Below are 25,387 nucleotides of genomic sequence, written 5' to 3'. Positions count from 1 at the left end.
CTCTCTGAAGTAACCGAGACCAGCCTGCTCTCATTCGGCGCGCTCTGTCAAAGTGGCTCCGCTCGCGTCAGATTATTTTTGCTAATTTTTTAGCATTTAGTATGTCATAAACAACAATTCCTGCCAGCGTTGGGAGTTTGAGAGCTTCTTCCGGTAGCTGAGAGCCTCCGCGCTCGCATATAGCACTCTGTTCGGAGAGAGGAGAGAGGAATTAATCAAGGTGAAAAGAAAAGAAAACGGAATAAACCACAATGGCATGGTCGTGGGTTTGGAAGTGCTGCGTCCCCCTCTTCGCCCCGCTCCTGCTCTCCTTTCTGCACACAGGTAGGCTCCGTTTCTGCTTCGTATCGTGCGTTTTGTTTTCCCGAGGTAAACTTGCGAGAAGCGGGCACCTGCTGTTTTCACCTAAAGCGTATTCGGGAGGAATGGAGTCAAGGTGGGTTCAGTCTTCAGCACTTTACGAGGCTTATGTGAGGCTAAACAACGCATTTGCTGCGAACGGCGTGAAGCTAAAGTTGGCTTTTCGTTCTCGTTCCATTTCGTCCGGTCCACCTTAAATGGTGCAGCAGTTACGTTCTGGCACCTCAGGCGACAGACTGTAACTGCTGCACCATTTAAGGTGGAACGGAAAATTCGGGGAAAAAGATAACTTCAACCTTTCAAAAAACGCTTTTAACTCGCTTCTAGTCGGAAATACTTTTTTGTTTCACTTCGCTAAACCTTTCGAAAAACCCTTTTACTTCCCTCAGCTAAGCTATAGTTCCTTATGTGTGTCTGTTAGCTTCATGTATGAAGGCGCGTTGTTTGTGTTCAGATCCGCTTTTAAATATCAACTAAATATTGCAAGGACGATGATAATGATTTGACTGAAATGTCTTTTTTTGCCCTACTTTTCTTTTTTAACGCGTTTGCTGTGCTCTTAACAGTCCCAGAAAACCGTCATGTAAACGCTGAGATGCTGTAGAGACATTCCCCACCCGTATTCCGGCTCCTACGTTTAGGATTGGCTTGCACCTCCTGAGCTGTGATTGGCTAACAGCATCCCTCCTTCTGCGCGGGGGTCGACTAGGAGTAGTTTATACTCACAGGCAATATGTATAAGCTACCACCCAATCCCAACGCAGGGCGCCGGAATACGGGTGGGAAAAGAAACAAGGCTGTACAGTTAATCACGTCATTTCATGCTTGCCGTCCCATGATAAACGCAGCGCGAGGGATTTGTGTTACTGTAACACATCTGCTTGTGTCTCCTCTCCCTAAGCTTCTGCAGTGAGTGTCTCATTACGTCATCGAGATCAAGATTTAGCCTGGCTGCTCATAATAGGGGCACAGATGTAAATGAGTAATGATGAGGAGCTCTTTTGTCTGGTGTTCTTAGTGGAGTTAGGGGTGGGAGATAAGGCAGAAATACAATATTGGGATACCTTTTCACGATATATGCATGACGATATTTAGTTTTTCGGAGGTTTAACGAGACAAAAAAATCACATTATAACAATACTAGCAGAACGTCTGGGTAGAATAATGCATCTTCAGTGTTTTTAATACTGTGCTGTGCTGAATACAGTTAAACAGGCCTAATTATGCTTTACCAGTTGGTCAGTATTTGTGAAGTACTGACCCACAATATGCTCAGAAAGCCATTGTGATGTAATTTATCATGATACTGATCAGTATTGCTTCTGCAAAGTGCTGGCAGAATGTGAATTGGGTGTATTTTCATCCATTCAGGTGAGGCAAATGCACATAAACAAGAAAAATCAGAACAAGCTTTTATTAAAACACGATAAATAAAAGTTCTAACTTCTAACAGACCGTCTGCACCGTGTGTCATCATTTAGGGGCTACTAAGTTTGGTCGGCTAGGGGGCAAGACAGCGGGTCAGTAAGCCTGGATGCTCTAGGTTTGTTAATAGTTGCAGACAATGAATAAAAAAGACAATGAAGTTGTAAATCACATTTTTTTCTACGGCAGTTAATTATCAGCTAATATTTCAGGCCCAGCTTCACGTGTTTTGGATGATGCACATGCTAGCCCCACTGTCCCAGCTTGATGGGGGGACCTGGCTAACGGGTGGAATTAGACACGGAGAAAATTGGACAAAAATACAAAAAGAAATTAAGAACACTGTCATACGGGCCACCCCTAATTCTGAGCTTTACATTACATACATACATACATTCATGCAGAACATACATGGCAGCCTCCACTGCCACGAACGCTACAGTGGCAATGGTCTGTAATCAGTCTGAGTGCTCGGCCTCGCCATTTTTCCCCCGATACTCCATTTTTCGTTGCTCTCGTGCTGGGTTGATATATGGGGCTGAAATATAATTTGCCACATTTTAATAAATGGAGCTCTGCCAGGTCGTGTGGCGTCCCTGCGGTTCAGCTCCCAGTGTGTGTTTGTTATGCTTGATGGGTAGTGTGCACCTTGAGTGAGTGTGTGTGTGTGTAGGGCAGAGTTGGGGCGCCTCATTGGGCCAGAGCAGCTGGGGGGTGGGGGGGCGGTTTGGTGATCATAGTCATTAATCTCTCTGGTGACGTGAGGTGATGGGGGAGGGAGGAGAGAGAGAGAGAGAGAGAGAGAGAGGGAGAGAAGGATTGAACCCCGTCACCACGTAAATCAGCCGCGACTTTTTGATAGCAGATTTACATGTCTTCATTCACGCCCTTTGGGATCTGCATGGAAAAACTCATTTGGACTAGAGATAGTGATGGGGGGGCAGAAAAAGAGACGGGAGAGGGGAGAGAGAGGGAGGAAGGGAGGGAGAACTGAAGGGGAGAGAGCGGGAGGAAGGGAGGGAGAGATGGAGAGATGGGGTTAAGAGAAGCAGGGAGAGAGAGAAAGAGAGGGGGAGAGCGGCAAGTAAGGGAGGAAGGCAAGGGGAGAAGGAAGGAGGAGGGGAGGGAGAGATGGAGGTGAGAGAGAGAGGAGGGGGAGAAAGCGGGGGAGCGGGAGAGAAAGTGGGGAAATGAGAGAAGGGGAGAAAGGTGAGAGAGAAGGAGAGGAGAGAGGAAGAAGGGAGAAAAGGAGGGAGAGATGGAGATCAGAGAGAGAAGAGGGGGAGAAAGGGAGGAAGGGAGGGAGAGACAGAGGAGAGAGAGAAGAGGGGGAGAAAGAGAGGGGGAGCGGGAGAGAAAGGGGGAGAATGAGAGGGGAGATAACAGAGAGAAGGAGAGGACAGATGAAGAAGGGAGGAAGGGAGGGAGAGATGGAGGTGAGAGAGAGAAGAGGTGGAGAAAGAGGGGGAGCGGAAGAGAAAGGGGCAGAACGAGAGAGGTGAGACAGAAGGAGAGGGGAGAGGAAGTGAAGGGAAGGGGAGAAGGAGGGAGGAAAGGAGCGAGAGATGGAGGGGAGAGAGAGGGGGAGAGAAGGAGAGGAGAGAAAGGTGAAAGAGAAACAGGTAGAGATGAGAGAGGGGGGGAGAAAGGTGTGTGAGAAAGAGAGAGGGAGGAGTGGAGGAAAGGAGATGAGAGAGAAAAAAGAAAAGAAAGGAGATCAACAAACAGAGTGAAGGGGAGAGAGAATAGAAGAAAAAGAGGTAGAGATAAAGAGAGAGGTGAGAGAGAGTGACATAAAAGAAAGAAAGAAGTGAAGAGAGAGAGCATAAGAGAAAAAGAAAGGGAGAAAGAGAAAGGGTAATAGAGGGTAAAAGGAAAGAATAAGAAAGGAAAAGATAAAGAAAGAGAAAGGGGGAGAGTGAAAGAGGAAGAGAAAGAAAAATAGAGGGTGGGGGAAATAAATGAAGAGATTGAGAAAGAAAGAGAAGGAGGATGAGGGAAAAACTAAGAAATAAAAGAAGGAGAAGAGCGATAAATGAGAAGGGGAGAGAGAGTTTTAGTAAGAGAGACAGAAAGAGAGAGAGTAAAAGGGATAGAGGTAATGAGAAGCAAAGAGAGTAAGGGGGAAATGAAGAAAAGGGAGGAGATAAAGGGGAAAGAGAGTAATAGAACATGAGAGTAAGGAAAAAGAAAGTAAAAGAAAAAAGAAGGGAAGAGATAGAATTAAAGATTAAGAAAATAGAAAGTGAAAGAGAAGGAGAGGGAGGGTGAGAGAGAGAGAGAGAGAGAGAAGGGGGGAAATGTTACCTGTCTACATACAATAGCAGTTTGAAGGAGCGAGGGAAATGGGGGATGGAGAATGAAATAAGACGGGGTAGAGAGAGAGAGAGAGAATGACATAAAGAGAAATGGAATAATTTAGGTGGGGAGAGGAAGAGGAGGTGTCGGGATAATGAAGCTGGAAGAAAGCGCTTGATCTGGAATAGATGAAGAGCGAAGATGGAAGAGGGTGAAGGAGATGAAGGAGTGAAGTAATTAAGAACTGAAGAAGGTGAAACGGTGTAGAATGTTGCAGGAGTAAAGAGAGTGAATGGGTGAGGAGCGTGAAGAAGGTGAATGAGTGAAGAGGATGAAGGAGGTGAAGGAGTGAAGTAATTAAGGACTGAAGAAGGTGAAACGGTGTAGAATGTTGCAGGAGTAAAGAGAGTGAATGGGTGAGGAGCCTGAAGGAGGTGAAGGAGATAAATGAGTAAAAGAGTGAAGAGGGTGAAGGAGATGGGGGTGAAGTAGATGAAGGAGTTAAGAAGGTGAATGAGATGGAGTGAAGGAAGTGAAGGAGATGGAGTGAAGGAAGTGAAGGAGATGGAGTGAAGGAGGTGAAGGAGATGGAGTGAAGGAAGTGAAGGAGATGGAGTGAAGGAGGTGAAGGAGATGGAGTGAAGGAGGTGAAGGAGATGGAATGAAGGAGGTGAAGGAGATGGAGTGAAGAAGGTGGAGGAGATGGAGTAAAGGATGTGAAGGAGATGGAGTGAAGAAGGTGAAGGAGACGGAGTGAAGGAGGTGAAGGAGGTGGAGTGAAGGAGGTGAAGGAGATGGAGTGAAGAAGGTGGAGGAGATGGAGTAAAGGATGTGAAGGAGATGGAGTGAAGAAGGTGAAGGAGACGGAGTGAAGGAGGTGAAGGAGGTGGAGTGAAGGAGACGGAGTGAAGAAAGTGAAGGAGGTGGAGTGAAGGAGGTGAAGGAGATGGAGTGAAGGAGGTGGAGTGAAGAAGGTAAAGGAGATGGAGTGAAGGAGGCGGAGTGAAGGAGGTGGAGTGAAGAAGGTAAAGGAGATGGAGTGAAGGAGGCGGAGTGAAGGAGGTGAAGGAGATGCAGTGAAGGAGACAGTGAAGGAGATGGAGTGAAGGAAGTGAAGGAGATAGAGTGAAGGAGATGGAGTGAAGGAGGTGAAGGAGATGGAGTGAAGGAGGTGAAGGAGAAGGAGTGAAGAAGGTGAATGAGATGGTGTGAAGGAGACAGAGTGAAGGAGGTGAAGGAGATGGAGTGAAGAAGGTGAAGGAGATGGTGTGAAGGAGACAGAGTGAAGGAGGTGAAGGAGATGGAGTGAAGGAGGACTCAGGCTGTGTGTGAGTTCACCTGACAGCCGATTCCTCATTCATGCGGCTTAGCGGGCTGTGAGGCCCCTCAGGCTCGGGCCAGCAGTAACATGTTGTGTACACCATCTGAGACCAATCCCCCCTGCTCTGTCTCTCACGCACTGTTACACACACACACACACACAAATCGGCGTGGTGGTCTCTGCTCCAGCCCTGCCTCTGTCATTACTTTAACACCCATTGGCCTCGTACATTTAATCATCCCGATTTGTTTATTCGGCAGAGAGCAATATAAGAGTCGTTCGCTGGAATCGTTTTCCATCATTCGTCTGGACTCTGTCAGCAGAGCCGCGGGGCAGAACCGCCTCAGATAAGATGCACGACAACTGGAGAAAAGGGGTTCTGCAATATGTGTGTGCTCATCTTTGTGAGTGTGTCTGATCATTTGTTGTGGATGTATCGAGCACAGCGGTGTTGCTGGGTTTTTTATATCATCACAGCCCAAAATAGTGTTTCCATTTTTTTCCATTTTCATTTTTCTACATCATTTGAACACAACAGCTGCCTTTGATGTCGTGTGAAAATTTCATGACAAATAGACCAACAGAAATGCTCCAAAATGGCTTGGAACAAAACATTTTTGCCTTACCTTAAATAAAAAATAAAGAGTGTTTTTACCATCTCCTGCAAAGCTGCAGTTTGGGAGATAACTGTTTTTCTCTGGACAGTGACAGTCACTGCTAGAGAGTGTTCCACCAATCACATCTACACAGCCAAGAGCGGCTTTGCTGTCAGAAATTGATCACTGATGAAAGGCTACAGCAGCCTTTTTTGAGGGGACCAAAGTGCAATGTTTGTGGTGCACCCAGAGCCAAAAAGACAAAATAGTATAAGAATAAAGAAGGTAGGTAGAGCTCAAATCGAGTTTTCAAAACTGTAATGTACTGTTACAATGTTATACTGTATTTTATCGCTAAAATACCTTAAAGATACATTTATATATGTATATATATACACACATTTGGCAGATGCTCTTATTCAGGATAACTTACAGTTCAATCACATTAATTACAGATGTTTGCACAAGCAAATGTAGCAATACGAGTTTTGCCCAAAGACTCTACTGGTATAGCATGGTGTGCCTGCCCGAGCAGGGAATCGAACCCTATCCTCTGACGTGGAGGGCAGAGGTGTTTCCCAATACACTAAACTAATCCCATACATAGCAAGAATATATGTTCACACATTAATTGAAATGTCCTTACAGGCCCGTGAACCACACTCTGGGCAGCTCTGGGCTAGAAGATGCATGCAAGGCAGGGGTTTCTAATAAAGTGGCCAGTGAGTGTCCACCGTGCGTAAAACCTAGAGCCTGATACCCCCGTAACAACACAACGCATGCTAACACACCACTGACATGTATTATATTGTATATGTGGTGGTCCTGTGGTCCTTTCCACTGAGTGTGGCTGATAAACTGTGCAGCAACTGATGAGCTACAATCACTGTAAACCTACAGAGTAACTGGTAGGTGTTTCTGATAAAATGGCTGTGTAGGCTCAAGGCATATACATATGGTTATTCTGGTTGAAGTGTATGTGAAGTTGATTGTGATATTTTAACAACCCGCCAAATGCTTGATTTGCGGTACATAACCAAAAATATCAGTATCATCAGTAATATCAGTAATAAAGTGGATATACACACTGAAATAAATGCTGTTACGTATTTCACTGTGCTTTTTAACATAGTGCAGTGGCATCCATCTTGAATACTGTAATAATGTAGCTCAAACAGCCAGTGTTTTATGAAGATAATCACACTTCATAATCACATTGTTCTGCCATTTGAAACAAAGCTAAGCCATTTTGTTAATTTCGCATTTTATTCTTTTTAGTTGGTGTAATTGTTAAAACTATAAAGCAGTTTAAGCTCTGGCCAATAGGGGGAGCCGTCTCGCTTCACCCCAGACTCCGCCTATGAGGACAACCATTGGCTCATGAGCCTGCTGAATGTTTTCATTCTAGTCTAATATTATATGTAAATGAAGACAAGTCGGGGTGTGTAATGATATGTAAATAAGGCACTCAGGCGCTTGTTTTCACGCACTGAAGCTGATTCCTTTCTGCTTAAAAAGTCATGATAATCGATTATATCGCCCCACTCCTCTCTATTTTTGTCAGTTCTTTTTTCGAAATGGTGATTATTGCCTTTTACACGTTACCATTGGGTTACTTGTCAGTAATCAACAATATACAGTTTCATTGCTCTACCGCCCAGGCCTACACGGTGGTCCAGTCTACACTCGTTACATGCAACCGGGTCATTCAGCTGCTTTGCTGATCTATTTTTCGCCATGCCAGTCCTAGGCGCCACGATTGATGTCACCAAACACTGAACAGTCGATATCCGAAAAATGATATTTGGTGTGCAAGATATCATTAGCTACACTAATGTCTGGATAAGTTTTCAAAGTAATCACAGCCAGAGCATTGTGGCCTTAAGACATGGCTAACATGGCCCTCCCAAGTTTTCCTGCAGAGAAATTTAGGTGGGACAAAATTGCTGCTTACTCAAGGCGATTCTCGATTCTGTTTCCACAGATGCTTCTCGGGGAGGTGGAAGCCATACGGAGTGGGGTTTTATTTTGTTTTTTTACTCTCGCCTTGCTGAAAATAGCATTTCCACTCAACACTTTGTTCTCTAGCTCCTTTAACATAAGCCAGTGTTCATCCTTTGATCCCAACCCATGGGTGTGTAATTCTCCCAGTAAAATAAAGATGTTGACATTTAATTAAAATAAGTGAACGCACCTCCTAGCGCCGCGTTCAAAATGGCAGCCGACCGAAATCCTCTGGCGTGAGCGGAATCTCAGAGCCTTTTGTTAGATTAACTTCGCGGCTTTAGCCGAATCTAGGCTGGGCCGATTGGAGGCAGAAAAAAAGAAGAAGAAACAAGAAACGAGTGTTGCCTAGGACATATGCTGGCGGAACAACATTAAAGCGCCTCCGCTCTCCTGTTTTCTCTAATCATTGCAGTAGATTACACATTACAGCGTAGCCCTAAAAAAAACAACATTTATTTTATGATCTCGGAGACTGCTGCGAAGCCGCAGAACAAAGGGAAGCGCGAGTAGGCCCTGCACTGTAGTCCTACTGAGCCTTACTGCCTTTCTGCTGTGAAGGATATGATAGCCGGTCCATAAGCTGTGAACACGTTTAATTGCGTTCGCGCCTTGCAATCACTCTTCAAAGGAGGAGATAAAGAAAGCGTGAGCGAGAGATGGAGTCTAATGGTGTGTTCATCCATTTGTGTTCATGTTTTACAGCGCCATTAGGCCCTGTTTGGGGCAGGTGATGTGGCTTTGTGGCGGTGTTTTTCTCTAGCTGTCTGTAAGGCAAGCTCGGCTGATTAGCCACTTCTCTAACTCTCAGGCTAATCGGCCGCTCTTGTTCCGTTCTTGGACATTAGGCCTGATTCTTTGCATCTGTGCTCAGACATTAGCCTTGATTGATACACTCTGAAACTGAACATTAGCCTCAGTTCTTCACGTCCTGTGTACTTGGACATTAGCCTTGATTCTTCACATCTTCTGTACTTTGTTCTTTTTACACGTAAGTCTTGGATCTTCATTTTATATTTATATTGATTTTTCATGTTCTCTGTACTCCGACATTAGCCTTGATTCTTCACACCCTCTGTAATCATGACTGTCAATGTGTTACAAACAAAGGCCAGAAACATACTCCGTGCTAATATGTGAGCGCAAATGACGGCGTTCGGCCAGTGTGTTACAGACGCATTGTCCTTTTGTTCAAACTCAGTGTGCGTTCTTAAGTTTCTGTGGTGCTTGAAACACTCAAAGGGGGGGTAGAGGACAAATCAGAGCATCTGTAAACAGGATTTATTGTTATAGTCAAGACTCCTAAGGCCGTCGCTCCTTTCTGCAACACTCAGAATGCAGCTTGCGCTCGAGTTGCATTATAAATTGCGCAGTGACACATTCAAGAACGCGATGACATGTGAAACCATTATTGCGTGGTATGTTTCTGGCAGGGGTGGGAAGTACCTCGTTACTGTGCCTAAATTAAAATATGTTACTCTAAGTAAAGTTTTATACTTGTACTCACTGCATTTCAACTGTTACACTTACGTTTTTATATACCTACTTTGTCTATTTTTTGCCACAAAACACAGATTGAGTTGAAAAATGTTTGTTCTGAGCGGAAAAGCTCCGCTCGTTATGTGTCACTTTGCACGATGTATCCATTCAAAAAGGAGGGCAGGTAAAACTGAACCGATTCAGCGAATGCGGGGCTGAAATCAGCTTGGAAAAAAAACTATGAGAAACAAATGACAAGTACCCCTCAGCAGTGTAGCTTGGTTAGTAGTTTAATGTAGAAATACAATGTCGTGTCTCTTTGCTGGTTGTGGTATTCAAGGCACTTGCTAGCACTGCTAATGTTCACGTGGGCTGATTAGGAATTATTAAACCAGGTGTGTTTGTCCCCATCTGTGTTTTCCAAAGAGAAGTGCGATAAGTGCTAGTTTCTTTAGTCTGTCCTTGTTGTGTGATGTGGTGTTAACTTCTCGCCCATAAAGAATGACTCTGCTCTTTCTCTGCTTTGCAAAAGTTGTTACAAATGTATTCCTTGCGGTTCAGATGCAGAATTTTTTCCAGGAAACGCTACACTGTCTGAACGCAGCCTTGGAAGCCAATGAAAGTGATAGTGGTGAGCCAGAGCATCTTCTGAAGGTGTATTTACATCAGCAAAAATATTGTCATCCATGGCTTTACTACCAAGAACTATTTGACCGTGTTGGTAAAAAAAAAATTCTTGGTGAATGCGCAGCAAAAAAATAAAAGATATTAAAACTGATTCAGTTAAGTAATTTATATTAAAGTCAGTCAATTATTTAATGTCATGGCTGCAAACATCTAATAACACAATAAGGAACACACTGTTCCAAAAATTTAATTAAGAAACACCCTTTAAATCAATGAGTGCGTTTTCATGCGCTTAATAATCCAATAACTGCAGAAAATCAGATTTTGTCAGTAATCCGATCAACACGTTTACATGCACTGGAGTAATCAAATAATGGGGAAACTCCGGGTCTACATGAGTCACACAGTAATCGGATTTCTGCTTTGCAACCAGCCAATAAACTCACAGAAGAAGACGTGACGTAACTTCATGCCATGGCTTTTTTTTTTTTTAAAACATTGCGCCACTTTACCTGACAATATGAACATCATGTAGAAGATGAAGAATATTTAAATCCTTCATTTCATCAAGCATGTATTTGGTTTCAGCGTCACTCCAAAAGTGTTTTGCTGCCTCTCGTGGCAACACTTCTTGCTTATTTTCCGGGACTGCCGTCTGTTCTGGCACATGCACAGACTGAGAAATCCGAAAGAAATCAGAGTAAGAGTTTACATGGACTGAGAACTCTGATTACTCTGATAAATTCCAGCTCTCTTTATCGAAATTCTTGCTGGGATTTCTAGATCGCAGTATGGTGTTTACATGATCATTTAAATAATCGGGCTTGCAGGCTCATCTAATTAGACTCTCAGTTAGGCTTCATGTTGAAATATTTGCTAAAGAATTTACTTAAAATCTTCAATACACACAGTAAAAACGTGTCACACACGTCTCACAAGCTCCAAAAGTACCTGATGATACTGTATGTCTTGACTTGTTATTATAATACTGTTACAAAAATATCACACTAGCCGTACAATAAAGTGTTTGATACATATAATTTGCCTGTGTTGCAGTTGTTTCCCCAGAATTCATGACAGAATGTTGTTTAAAACTGTAAAACACATTTAAGGTGTCATACTGGCTTAAACACAGTACATGTAGAAATTACAAAAAATCTTTACAGTGTAAATATAGAGCTGACTTAACGTTTAGTTTGTCTGTGCATTCTCGTGTGTATATGGGTCTGCTTATACATGTTAGCCTACAGTAACTGGGCTAAAACATAACAGGCCCACTGGGAATTCTGTTGTCCTTCCTGATTAACTCCCAGCATTGTTGGGACATTAGCTTCATTTCCGTTCAGACAGGATACAGATAGGATCATCGCCAGCCTTGATTCCTCACTTCCTCCATACTTGAAAGTTGTCCATGATTCTTCACTTCTTCTGTATGGTTTCGATTCAGCGTTGGAAGCATTAGTGCTTGGCTAAGCAATGACTGCAGTTTCCTGCGGTTTTAAATGAATGGTGACATTTTTCATATCCAGTTTTGAAGGATATCAGTGCACATATTAGTTGTTTATGGCCACACTTTATCAAAATGGCACTGAACCTCATTAAGCTTCGTTCTGTTCCCCAAAAATGGGCCTGGAACATTTCCCTAATAGCGTCTGAACCTGCCTCACCCAGATGACCGCCTCAGTATTTCACCACCACCATGATTTTGAGACTGTTTCAGATGATGCTAAGTTGTCAGAATCCGATCTATTATTTAAAATGCTTTGTACGCATTATTCAGAAGCGTTACCTAATTCCCTGTTTAATTTGAACTTGGATCGATGTGCTGCGTGCCGTCTGCGAGGCAGCGTGCCCGTGCTGCGCTCAAGCCGTTGATAAGTTAACTTCCAACTTTCAGCCATCTGAAGTGGAACTCCCTCATGTAATTCAGCTCTCGTTCTTCTCTTCCTCGTCCTCCCTGGAGAGCAGTGAAAGTGGCAGATCTAGCTCCTCTCCGTACCTTTTCCATCTCCTCAATCTCGTCTCAGCAGGTCCGCGGCACCTCGCAAACTGAGTGCGTTCTGATTTAGAGACACTGGAGAATATTACAAAGACATAGACAGACATGACATTTCAGAGCAGACACGAAAGTTACAGCTAAAGAGTAGAGATCTTTATCTGTCTGGAGCATACAGTCGATTACCACAGACGATTTAAACTGAACTTACAGAAGAACAGAAAGCCAGGCAACTTACTTATAATAGACGGCACTTACTGAGTTTCGTCAGTGAGTCTTTATGCAACACATAACTTTTATGACATCTTCAGTCAAAAGGATTTAAAAAATTAAGCTAGAAAACTGTAGAAATTTGCTCTTTTAGATATGGGACTAGTTTTTCTTGAGGAGTATTTCTCTGAATACATGGTAATGCGGTACCACCATAGTGACGGCCTGTATGGCAATTGTATAATACTACAATACTTGAAGAAGAGTAGAAATATATTTCTTTTTTGACATTTTACATTCTGCACCACACTAAATCCAAGCAAGACTAATTATGCTCTATTTGTATTGACACTTGCAGTTGGTCAGGGTTCTTTGATTACTGACAGATGCCCATGTTATGCTCAGAAAAGCATATTGTGTTGCAATTGATAACAATAACAATAAATATCATTATTGTTCAGCCCCAACTGTCGTAAATACCCAACATTATCTGTCTGCAGAGCAACAGTTTCACGCCAGCAGTTTCACTCCAGCAGGTTCAAGCCAGTGGCATTCAAAACTTGTTTTGGTTTTTTTTAGCAAGTTTTAGTCTAATCAACATTTCAGTCGTCTTATGTGGGCTTCCAATAAATTTGTATTGGGCTAACATTTTTAAGATTAACGCCAAAACAAACATATATAGAGATTCACAGGGTAAATATTACACAAACTATGGCTTATGTGGCCTGGATAAACTAATGGGTTATGTAGACATTTAGCTTAATTAACTTACCCTTAATACAAGGGCTTTTTGTGTGCACATACATGTTAATGTACAAGAATAAAACTTTACCTTAAGCAGGCTTAAATTGAGCATAATATTAGGCTTTAGGCTAAAACTATCCCTGCTGAAAAAAACCATAAAGTGATTCTTTTGGCTTCTGTTGGTTTGGTAATGTGTTTTGGTTTATGGTTTAATCGGTTAGCAGTGGTTGATTCGTATATTGGCAGCAGTATCCCTTCCTGAATGGTAATATACATGGCAACACATATAACCAGCACAAACAGTCGCTGTTTACCTCAGAGACATTATAAATGAGGAGACCAGTCACTGGTTGAAATATGACTGGGACACTCGTAACGCTCAACTTCCCTATAAGGACTTTGTTTATGTGGCACAGTTGCGCTGTCCTACTGCACATGCGTTCCTCTGGCCTGAAACCACTAAAAAACACTTTTTTACTGTTGTTCCAGTGTTTGAAAGTTGAATAAAACTATATAAGAATGACTTCAGTGACATTTTCTCTCATCCTTAGACCTGTAACATTAGAATGTAGCAGTAGTAGGTTCAAATTTGCATTATGTAGTTATATTCATTAGCAGAATTCAGCAGCTGCCCAATATATATCCTTTCTATTATTAGTGAGTTTCAAGTCAAGACATTTCTTGTCATTTTCTAAGTAAGGGAAACGTGTTCAAAAATACTCTCCGTGGTAACGGAACCCGTGCTATGTATGCTACACATAGAGATTAGGTTGAAAAATGCTGGAATATTGCTTTAAAGTGCTGGAATAAGTTATGAAGATGCATTTCGGATTCTCACTGCAGCTTTTGCTAGCTGAGTCAGTAAAGTTGTAGTTTCAAATAGAGTTGGAAAGGGAGGCTTATGAGAGAAGGAGGAAGAAAAAAGAAAAGTGGAGGATGTGGGAGATAAAGAGGAGCAGTAGCGAGAGAGGGTGAATTGTTCAGGTTAAGAGGCTATTGGCGTTGAGAGGCCTGAATGCCGAAGAGGTGGACATTCCGGTCTGGGTTTCCATGACTGTGTGAACTCAGAGAGCATGGTTAACACTGTCTCCTTTAAACACACGCTCACCAATGCTTAGATCACTCTACTTTAAAGGCTGAACAATATATCGTTTGTTAGGGTGCCTACACGCTGATCTGGTCCATCTAGAAAGCGTGTACACAGCTGGAGCAGGTCGGAGTTTGTACAATTCGAAATTCAGTGGGAAACAAAACATTTGGACCAGAAACAAAGAAATATGGGCCATCGAAAGAAAATTTTGATGATGGTCACATACCGAGCCAAGCAGCCACGAAGGCAAAGAAGTCACATAGAACAGGAAAAGAGTACACAGCGTCGCTACTGTCCTCCATCTTGGATTTTCATCTTCTGCTATCTTCTGCACGTTTCTAGTGATTGATGTGCCTCAACGTCAGAATCCGTTGCAGCAGAAGTTGGACTGGTTTGATCTTTTTGCCTCTTTTCACTGCGTACAGGCGCATTTCTAATCCAACAGGGCTGACGCAGCATCCTAACTGAAATACATTGGGGGGCTGCGTTTCTGATGCCCCGTCAGCCTCTAGTGTGTAGGCCCCCTTAGTCATTGGCCGCGATACCGACATCTCTGAAGGCCGCAGCCTGCTAACCAGTCACGAATGTCACCAATCACAGATGTCCTTTGGGTGTCAAGGCATTCACATGTTCCAACAAAAGTGTGTAGACACTTGCTCATTCAGCCTGGTACCCCTTTGCTTCAGTAATGGCCGGGAAGGCCTAGATGTTGGAACATTGCTGTGAGAATTTGATTGCATTTAGCCACAAGAGCATTAGTGAGGTCAAGTGCTGATGTCGGATGATCAGTTCTGAATCACTCCAGCTCATCCTAAATGTATTAGATGGAGCTACATCACTCCAGAGAACACAGCTCCACTGATCGACAGCCCAATGCTGGGGGCTTTATACCCCTCTAAGCAACACTTGGCATTGAACATGGTGACCTTAGGCTCATGTGCGGCAATGAGATTCTAAAAGCTGTGTGCGCAACTGAACACCTGTGCAATGGGTGAACCTTAACCACACACCTTAAGCACATACTTCTCCACCATGAATGTATTTAAAAAAAACATTTAGTGTAATATTTTGTGAGGTAACTTTTAGGGGCATTCAATTCTTCAGGCATCTGGTTCCCATCTTGTTCACCATCAATTCTGATTTTAAGTTTCTCTAGAACAGAGCAGTTTATACCAACATCTACCAAACTAGTTCAAACTGTGGTCACAGTATTCAGGCCCTAGATAATATAAGGATGTTATGATCCATATAAATCCAAGGCATTAACTGAGATAGTAAAAAGCTAAATTTATGCATGAATACATGACACATAATATATACAATCATAATTTATTGGGTACTTTCTTACTTGGCAGGTGGCCAAACTTTAACCACTAAATGTCAACTTGTGAAAGTAATAGTGTACATTTTTTTTAAATATTATTATTTTTGTTTATTTTATAAAATTGAAAGTTGAAATTGAAAGATTTAGATTCATCAGGAGTTTTGTTTGGGGCCTTATTGTAGCCACACCCTTGCATTTTAGAGCAGGAAGTGAGACTGCATCCTTGTCCCTCAAGGCCACATGGTGAGCATTTAGATCCCATTGTTTTGATGTTAATGTGTCCCAAAGTATAATAAAATCAGTGTGTAACATAAATAAGGGTCACTACCAAAACATATTTTCTGCAATGAAGTCATTTTTTTGTGTTTTAATGAAAAATAGTATGATTTTATGTGTGCAGTCATGGTAAACTGGCAGTACTGGCGTTTTCACATTATGATAAAAATTAGCTGAAATTGTCACTACCAAAACAGATCAAACTGAAATATTTGGTACAATTTCGGTAGTGTTGTGATTGTTCTAGTAGTGGCAAAATGAAATGCTTAATCGTTTAGTAAAAGGATTTTAGTCCAAACTGGACGTTTTCAACACTGACTTTAAACCAATTTGGTAGGATGGTCCATAAATAATATCGCTGCTGTCGAAAGAAAACCTTGTATCTCCATTTTTGTTGTTTTTTTAGTTTCTGACATAATTTGAAAGTGCCTGTTACCCTTTACATCGTGTGTACATTTCATGTTGAATGGACAAAAAGAAATGGCCAAAAATGACATGGGAAAAAGTCTGGTTCCATTGACTTATATTAAAAGTACAGTATGTTTTTTCCTTCTCCTGTAAAGTTATCATTTTGGAGATACAAGGTTTTGTTCTGACAGCAGCGATATACAGAATCATGCAGCCCTGCTATCCTAACAGGGATTAAATGTACAACAACCTCAAACCTCTGCAACCTGAAGGAATTTTGGAACTTTCTGCTTTTTACTTTTCAAATAAAGGCTGCATTTTGTGTGTATATGAATTGGTCCTTACAATGTACACATTCACATACACTCTTTCACCTAGCCTCTCTCTCCATCTCTTCTCCTTCCTAAAAGGACTCTTGTGGCCAGAGGCAGGTGCAGGTGTCGGGCTGGAGCGGTAATTATTTGAGCTGGACGAGCGCTGGAGCCCTCACCAGGCTTGATTAAATGAAGGAGCCATTAGAAACATGCCGAGGCCTGCGCTCCAGCTGAAGGGTTTCTAAAAGGTTGTGAAGCTCCTTGAGTGGAGGGCTAATGCCACCACCTCCTTCACATTGTGCCGAGAGAGTGAAGAGTGACAACTAGGGCTGTCTGGAAGAGGAGAAGATGAAAGAGCGGTGGCTTTACGTGCGGTAGGAAGAAAAACCTGTTAGGACTGGCGGAGGAAAGGAAAGAAAGAAAAAGGCGGAGAGGGTCGGCCTCTTAAAGCGATGCTTCAGCCAAACATCAAACACACTCGGTTGTTCACAAATGTAGTCAATTGGCCAAGACTTGTTTATTTGGCTTCTTGGAGCTGTGAGGCTAATGTAGCAAGTAATATAAGCGTATAGCCACCAGCGTTGTGCAAACCGTGTGCTTAATTCATCACAGTCTTTGCTCAAATCATGCAGAGTTGTTAAATGAGCTCAAATAGACCTGTTTATGTGGTTTCGGACACACAGATATTTGTAAAAATGGAGGGCATAGTGTCAGAAAGCACATAAGCAAGTTAATATAAGATTACATGAATTGCTTTAATGTTGATTGTCAACCTTTTTAATTTGTTAGTTCATGATTTTGAGTATATTAAATATGATTCATTACATCAATCTCTATATTTTTCGGTATTTGATACAATATATGTACTTTAATAAACATTAAAAAATGATAAAATGAAAATGTATTTATTAATGAACATTTAAAGTTAATCACCATTCACTTTTGTTAATTTGACGTAAGAAATTTGCAAGAAATTTGATGTAATTTGTGGACCTTTACAAGTTTTAGCTGCCCCTTCAAGTCAGTTTGACCATGTTTATGCTTTCTAGGGTTAACATGTTTATTTACTGCGTGTTCCTTGTGGAGGCAGGAGACAGAGTGCACTGTCGGCACAGCCCAGTGGGCCGCGAAAGAGAGAGGAGAGAGAGAGAGATAGAAGAAAGCAAGGCCAGTAAGCACAGGACACACATGAGTGACATACAGGGAGCGAGCGAAAGGAGGCCAAAGAGGAACGAAGGGTGAGAATCCCACATATGGAGAAAAGAGGAGAAATTAAAGATTAGGAACAATCGAGGCCTGAAACAGAAAACATCATTGAGGTGGGGGGGGGGAGAGAGAGAGAGAGAGAGGGAGGAAGAGAAATGGAGACGGCAGTGGAGAGTGGGCAGCGTGTAGGTGAGCGGCGAAAACAACAGAAACATGGCAGCTGCACAAAGAGAGCAGATGATCAATGGGGGCATTTTTTTTCTTTTTTTTTCTTTTTTGTTTTTTCACCACCCACCCTTACACACTGACAAAAACACACTTGCACACCCTCACTCTTGACAAAGGGCCCACTCAAGCCCTCAGCAGTGTGTCCATGTAAATGAGAAGCCCAACACTGATGTCCATCGGCCGGCAGGCAGCAGGAGGACGGCCGCTTAAGATCATAGAAAACTGAATTTCCCTCACTTTTTTGAAATGAGTTTGGTGTAGTATGTAAACAAAGTGTTAAAACATTCCATTTACTCACCGGTCCATGTGGTATGTATATGAAACCCATTTTGAATTGCAGTTTTTGTGATGTCATGAAAACCAAAGCATTTGCATATAACCACCTGTTCGGATTACAGCAGTTTAACCCCACCCGTTCATGCTGAAGCTGTAAGGAGTGTTTCAGTCTAGACTGCTTTTTAAAAGAGGCACAAAACAAGGCTTTTAATCAGAGCAGAGTTCATTTGCATATATCGATCATAAAGGCGCAGTAACAAAAACCTGTTTCATTCTGGAAAATGATCATGTAAAAATGAACTGTTTTGTGTTCATAAAACCAAACCAAATTGACCACAGATGAGTAAGATAAAAAAGAAAACCGTAAGCCCTTCAAGAGAAGCTGTGCAAAAACATGAGAATAATTAGAATCACTACAATTGATCTGAATAGATTTTAATAAAAAATGCTGATTTTTAGAGAGCGTGTTATGGGGGGCTATTTTCAAGCATAGAACTTCACTGAATACAAATCCCCAGCCTACTTTTGCTGTGCGCCCACTCAATGACAGAACACAGCAGCTGCAAAGGTATGCTAGTTATCTCTTAGCTCTTCAGCATCTAGCTTCAGCAGTACGAATTAGCGCCCTTAAGCGGAAGTTATTCTGAAAATCTGAAATAGGGACTTCATTCCTAACTGTTTTAATCACTCAGTGGAGTCTAAATTAATTTGTAACTTGTTCATCTGTTGACTTGTATTTGAATTATTACAGAATTGAATCATGCTTTTGATGTAATGGGGGAAACAGGAAGTGGCCAGGCTCCTCATAAACTGGCTCTGGTGTTACCATCATTCAACGTTCTCTCTGTAGAAGCCATATCGCCCCTACATTTCCTGTAGTGCATTGCAATCTGTCAAAAAGACTATCATATTCATATTTGTAGGGCATTAACATCTTAAACTCTGAGAATTTTATTACATCCAAAGGATTATTATTTTGCAATTAAATGGAAATTCTTCAAGTTACAGACATGAGGAATGCAAGGCTGGACCTGCCAGCAGTTCCATAGAGTTCAAGAGGCAGAAGAAAATTTTCGTTTCAAGAAATTTGTGTGGTGATGCGTCAACATTTTTCCATAATCATTGTCATCGAGACTGAATAGCTTCGCCTGCAATTTAACAGCAGCGTTCAGCTTTTGTCTTGTTTACTGTATATGGGTGAGGGTGGAAGCTGTAATAATACCCTCTTCACTGCAGGACATTGCCATATGGCAACAGTGAATTTTACATTCTTTTTTGTGTGACTGCAACATAATTTTTTTTTTTCCCTTTGGGGAAACTGAAATCTTTCTGTTAACGTGCTAAACTTTTATCTGATCACATGCCTTCCTGTCGCAGTCTGTAGTTCTCACACATCACATGCTGAGGCCAGGCCTTTTGTATTCCTCTCAAAGTACTGAATATTCACTTCAAGAAAAAAATGAAACACAATCTGTGGGAGGTGGAAACTTCTTTTTCATAAATTAAACCAGTTTTGATTTCATGGCTTTAAAAGAAAATGATAAAACACACTTGTTGCCATGTGGCAACGGGATGTGACGATGGAACTTCAATCTGTAGTGCATACAGTGGGAGTAAATAGGTACGCTGGATACAATGGACACTGCTTTTTTCTATACTGGTACATTTTTCACATTGATGGTTTAACAACATGTATATTTTCGTATTTTTTCTGTATTCTTAAAACATTTATGCATCTTTGGCTGTTATCCATGTATTTAAAGCCTGGATAATGAATGTGGCTACGTTGTATGGCAGTGTACTTATTTTCCTCCATTGTATGCGTTGCAGATTACAGCTCCATTGTCGCCTGCTTTTGGCAACAAAATGCAAATGTAAATATTTCTATTAATTATGCCAGTTTCAGCAAGAAAAATCATAAATGTTTCTTCATATATAGGCTAATTTGAAATTCATGCAGTAAAGGGATATTGGTACTGGGTCTGTAGACAATTGCTGTAAACACATAACGAATCATATTGATTTTAGGATTGGAGTGGTGCTTAGGTTGCTGAATCAATTAGCACATATTTAAGGTGTGCAGATGCACTTATAGCAGTATGCAGCAAGTTCTGCTTCTTCTACCAGCAGTGAAACTGAAACAGTTTGAGAATGTGATATTTATCTGAAGTCTATGTTACCCATGTTTACGCTCACCATCCACTTAATCCTACCATGTATTTCCACTCATTGGCCACTTTATTAGAAACACCCACCTTAAAGGTGTACAATTACAGACCATGATTTAAACCTGTGTTGGCTGGTGAGTGTTTGTGTGCATTTTCATTTAGATAAATAAGTTTAAAATATCAGCATTTTTATCAGCAGATACAGAATTAAAGGATCGACTATTGTTCTTTGGCCCAGGATTTTCATATCTTTACATCCCTAGTTCCAGCAGTGCCTCCTCTTTCCCGACACATCAACACATGAAAACAATAACTCCAGGATTAAGATCGAGCCTTTGATCTTGCATAATTAGCAAGCTGTGAATAAATCTTCATTAACAGTAATTAATTTACTTCATTGAAAAACAAACGTCAAAAAGTTGCAAATAAATCCTCAATTAAGGCTCCCTCAGCATGAGTGAAGGGGGTGGGGGAGCGAGCTCTGGCGGTAATCCACAGCTACGTTTGGCGTGATCTGGATTTTTTTTTTTGTTACTGGCGGAGAGGAAAAGAGAACGGTAAGGTCACAGCGTTGTTCCAGGAGGCTGCCGTGTCCACTCCAGGGCCTTACGGGACAAGATTACTTTCCATAACAATGGATTATTTCTCTGAGATTGCTTCGGTTCAAGAAATGGCGGTCGTTCCGAAGCGGAGACGTCCCAGACGGCCGACCTTGACGATTTGCGATTGCGGAAAATCGTCTCCAAGGAACTCTTAGCAAAAAGAAGAGGGGGAGAAAACAGTAGTCCAAGATAATAAGCAGAAGAGACTCGGTCTAAGTGAATACAGCCCTGTGCGTCTGGTTTGGAGATTGGAGGCCTTGTTTAGTTTATTATTCTTTTTTTTTTCCTCTTTACCTCAGAGACCAAACCTGGAGCGTGTATCAATCTCTGAACTCATCAGAGAAATAATATTATCATCCCTCACAGACAGACTGCCTGACTCTGTCCATACTGATGGGTTGCAATAGCCAACTGAGCTATTGTACTGACATTCTTTTTACTGATCTTTGTAAGCCTGATCTCCTTAGACAAATTGAATCATTTTAATTGGGCCTAAAATTTTGGTCCAGACCTGATTATATCCCAAGAACATTCTAACCAAGTTTAGCCTGCCCCCACCCAGCAAGTTTTTAATCCAAACCCAACCCTAGCCTGACTAAAGTTTGTCTGAATCTGACAATAACTTGACAAATTTCTGTCAATCTCAAGCTCTTGCCCAAAGAAATTCTATCCAAACCTGACGGTGGCCTGGCTAAATTCTATCCCAATCCAACTGTAGCACAAACGAATTGTGTCTGAACCCAACTGTAGTGTGACAAAACTCACTCTGAACTCTACTTCCACCTGACAAACTTTTGTCTGAACCTGACAGCAGTCCAACAAAATTTTGGTCAAACCTGACCATAATCTGAGAACATTCTCTTGAGTGTGGTCTGATAAAACTGGGCCTCCTTCACCAGCCATTCTTAAGAAGAAATTTGAGCAGTTTTCACAAAGATTCTGACATTCACCAATGTTTTCTTATTTCAGTTTTTTCTTAGGTAAGAACAGAATCTACGCACACTCAAGAGCACAAAGGTGCGAACAATTCTGCGGTTCAAGAACATGTCATGAATCTGATGTAGACTGTTTCTTAACATTTTTCTGAAGAGCACATTTAACAAGAAATTAGGAAGATATTGGTGAATGAGGCCCAGAAACTGACTGCAGCCCAGCAGAATTCTTTCTGGTCCAACAGATTTCCATCTGAACTTCACTGCAGCCAACAACATTTTGTTCAAACCCTACCATAGTTTGACAAAAATTCAGTCTGAACATGATTTTAACCTGAGAAAATTCCATATAAACCCAACCAAAGTTTGACACAATTTCCATCCGACACATTTCCATCAGAAATTGGAAAATTCTGTTCCAACAGTGTCCAACAGATTTCCATCTATACTTCACTGCAGTGAATTCTGTCCAGACCTGACCATAGCCTGGGGAAATTATGTCTGAACCTGACTGTAGCCTGAGGAAATTTTATCTCAACCCAACTATATGCAGACTAAATTCTCTTTGAATCCAACTTAAGCCTGAAAATATATAATTTAATCCCAACTTTAGCCCAACTAAATTCCTGACCATATCCTGACCATATCCTGACAACATTTCAAACTTGAACTTTACCACCACCAGCCAGGGACTGAATAAAACTCCACAGTCATAATAATAGTACCTGTTAAGTTACCTTGTAGTGACAATGACAGCCATCATTAGCTTGTTGAAATATGTGAGTGGTCCTGTCCTGTCATGTTCAGACAGATTTCAAGTCTATTCAGTTTCTGTACTTCAAAGCAAAATGACCAGTTTTTTGGGATTGTTTTGGGAAACTCTGTCATCAACCTTCAGCATTATGAGCTAGAACCCTTTTGTAGCAGTTCTGTACCGGCTAACCTCTAGAAAGTAAACGTCAACAAATGGTTTCAGTGGTTTTCTGAACTCCAAGCCAAAAGAGGAAGGGTGTCTGACACAATCAGGAGGCCACCAGATCTAACATTAACATTAGTTATTAGCTTGTCTCACAGATCTTTCCTCTGTATGATTTGAGTACCTGTGTAAATTGAGAGGGTGTTTTGGTGTGTTTCTTTATTGTGCTCCTCAACTGTTTTCCAAGCCACACTTCGGTGACACTCATTGAAGTGAACTGAACTGAGCTGAGCTGAACTGAATTGAACCAGTGTAAGTTGAGCCAAACTGAACTGACCTTAATTAAAACCTGCTCTGAGACAACACAAGAAATGTATCTGAACTGAGCTGACTTTAACAGACCTGAATTAAAACGCTGCAAAATAAAACCATGCAAATAAAAATGAAGTAATACAACTTCAGTTGAACTGAGGAGGATATGACCTCATTAAAACACTGTATGCCATCCAAATCCTGATGCATTCGACCTGGAATTACTACAGCGAGTGTTTTGCATGTCTTCCTTAGGCCTGTCGTGCAGGAATTTGAGTCTGTACTTTGGTGGTTAGGAGTCATTCCAGAAATTCCAAACGGCTTTAGGTAAATTGTTGTCATTGCTTTGCTGCCATGATTCATGATCAGATGGCAAAGAACCTTTTTTACAGATAAAGTCTTTCATCTTCAAGTGGTGGTACAAACCCCAACATGCAAGAATGGGCTTCTTCAGTCACCCTGGGCTCATCTGCTCCTAAAACCGATAAACAGTGACATTTCACGATCACACAGAATGAGTTTGCCAATTAAAGACGGTTTATTTACAGCAAGATGTATTGGCCTGGTGTTTGGGAACAATTTATGCTCTTGTGAATATATTAACGAAATTAAAGTAAACATATAGCTCTGGTGCTTAAGAAGCAGGCCAGTGTCCCACAAGACGGCCGAGTTAATTATTTGTATAAAGAGAAAGAACTGCACGCATACGCACACACTTTCTCATTTAGTTGTTTTTCGTAAGACCTTTGGGTTTTGAGCTTTAGAATTATTCATATGAATCAATTTGTGCTGCGTTCTTTGCTGCTTGCAGAAAATGTCAGGCGGTATAAAAGTCACTGCTTTTCTTGCTCAAGAAAAAAGCATTGTGTTAACTAGAGCTGTGCACAGAACACTACATTGCTATTACATTGGTACATGTTGTGATTGCTTTGTGCCATGGAAGATATTTACAACACATTGGTGAATCCTTGATGTGGTTAATGGCTAAGCGGTATATCAGTTGGCCGATATTCTGGCCTGTGGTTTTATCTATATCCCTGAAACTGTTTGAACTTGTGATACAACCTTTAAAAGTTGGTGAACCCAGTGTGATTCGTTGTTTAATTACATTGCAGGCTAAACTGGTGTATTTCAACTAAAAACACTGCCATGGTTAAAATAACAAAAACATGTACGGTGTGTACGAACCTCACCTTTAGCATGAGAATAGCATATATACACAGTCATACGCAGCCCGAGTCGAACGATACTTTGTTGATTTTCCAAGTGAAAATAAGTTAGAGACTTAAATGTGGCATTTTCACCACAATTTATGCACTAAACTTGGAAAAAATAAGGTAATTAGAAACCAAAGCCACATTGAATTCTTTGCAACTCCATCCCCAGTTCTGTATTTACATTATTTAAGACCTTGAGGATCCTAATTAACATTAATACATGTTTTTATTCTTGTTTATGTGAATGCATTAACGTGTAACAACCCAAACGCTGACAGAAACTCGTCTGTGATTGGTCAGGATGGTCACACAATTAACAGAAAAGGTACGGTGTGTTATAAACTGCAAATTTAAATGTACCAGCCTTCTATGATGTTGCTATTGCAAAGGCCAGTAATGTGATAATGGTGCTATCAAGTTGCACAACGTAGTATCTTAGCAATTCTCTCCTCACACCACTAGGTGGCGCTGAATATGGCAAGTTACCTTAAGAACTGACCTGTTGTGGGCAGAAGAAAAACGCCCGAAAACGGCCACAATTCTGGATCCTGAAAAGAAAAAGATCAGTAAAAAACACTTAGTACATTCCGCTGCATATTATAACCGCGATAAGCCTTGCTGTGATGGGGGAGCCCAACGCAAGTTAAATAATACTGCCAAGCCGGGAGAGCGAAGGCTAGCATGTGCTTCCTCCAAGATGTGTGAAGCGCCACTACAGCTTTTCAAACTTTTTTGTCAAATCATTGGACAACTCAACACGGTCAGAAGATAGTTGGCAATTTTGGCTAGCTGTCAATTTTGCTACAGACGCCCACATTGGCTAGCATTGCGCCGAATGATGGGGGAGGTTAGGGAAGCCAACCTGCCCTCCCAGAGAGAAGGCCAACGTCTTGTACTCCCAGCCATGAATGGCTGTGGCATCGCTGGGGATTGAACTTGTGACCAAAATTAATAGTTTTTTTTTGGCTGCATGAGAAATTTAATCCATCAAAACACCCACAGAAATGCTCGTCTGGGACTGTGATCATCAGTATTGCAAAGGAAGATATCAGTAGAAA

The 25,387-nt window shown here is 41.6% G+C and overlaps 1 protein-coding gene across 1 annotated transcript in view; it reads left to right on the top strand.

Annotated features, from left to right (window-relative positions):
- The window catches only part of cadm4 (cell adhesion molecule 4), a 283,735-nt gene continuing 258,348 nt past the window's right edge, over positions 1–25,387 (top strand). The window contains exon 1 of the mRNA XM_036593354.1: positions 1–324. Within this exon, the coding sequence (XP_036449247.1) occupies positions 252–324 (73 nt within the window). The 5' untranslated portion in view covers positions 1–251. The remainder of the gene's footprint in view (positions 325–25,387) is intronic.

This window comes from Colossoma macropomum, unplaced genomic scaffold (genome assembly GCF_904425465.1).
Source record: "Colossoma macropomum unplaced genomic scaffold, Colossoma_macropomum, whole genome shotgun sequence".
NCBI classification, from domain to species: Eukaryota; Metazoa; Chordata; class Actinopteri; order Characiformes; family Serrasalmidae; genus Colossoma; species Colossoma macropomum.
Note: the sequence above shows the minus strand (reverse complement) of the source record. Positions and strands in the feature narration are given on the sequence as shown.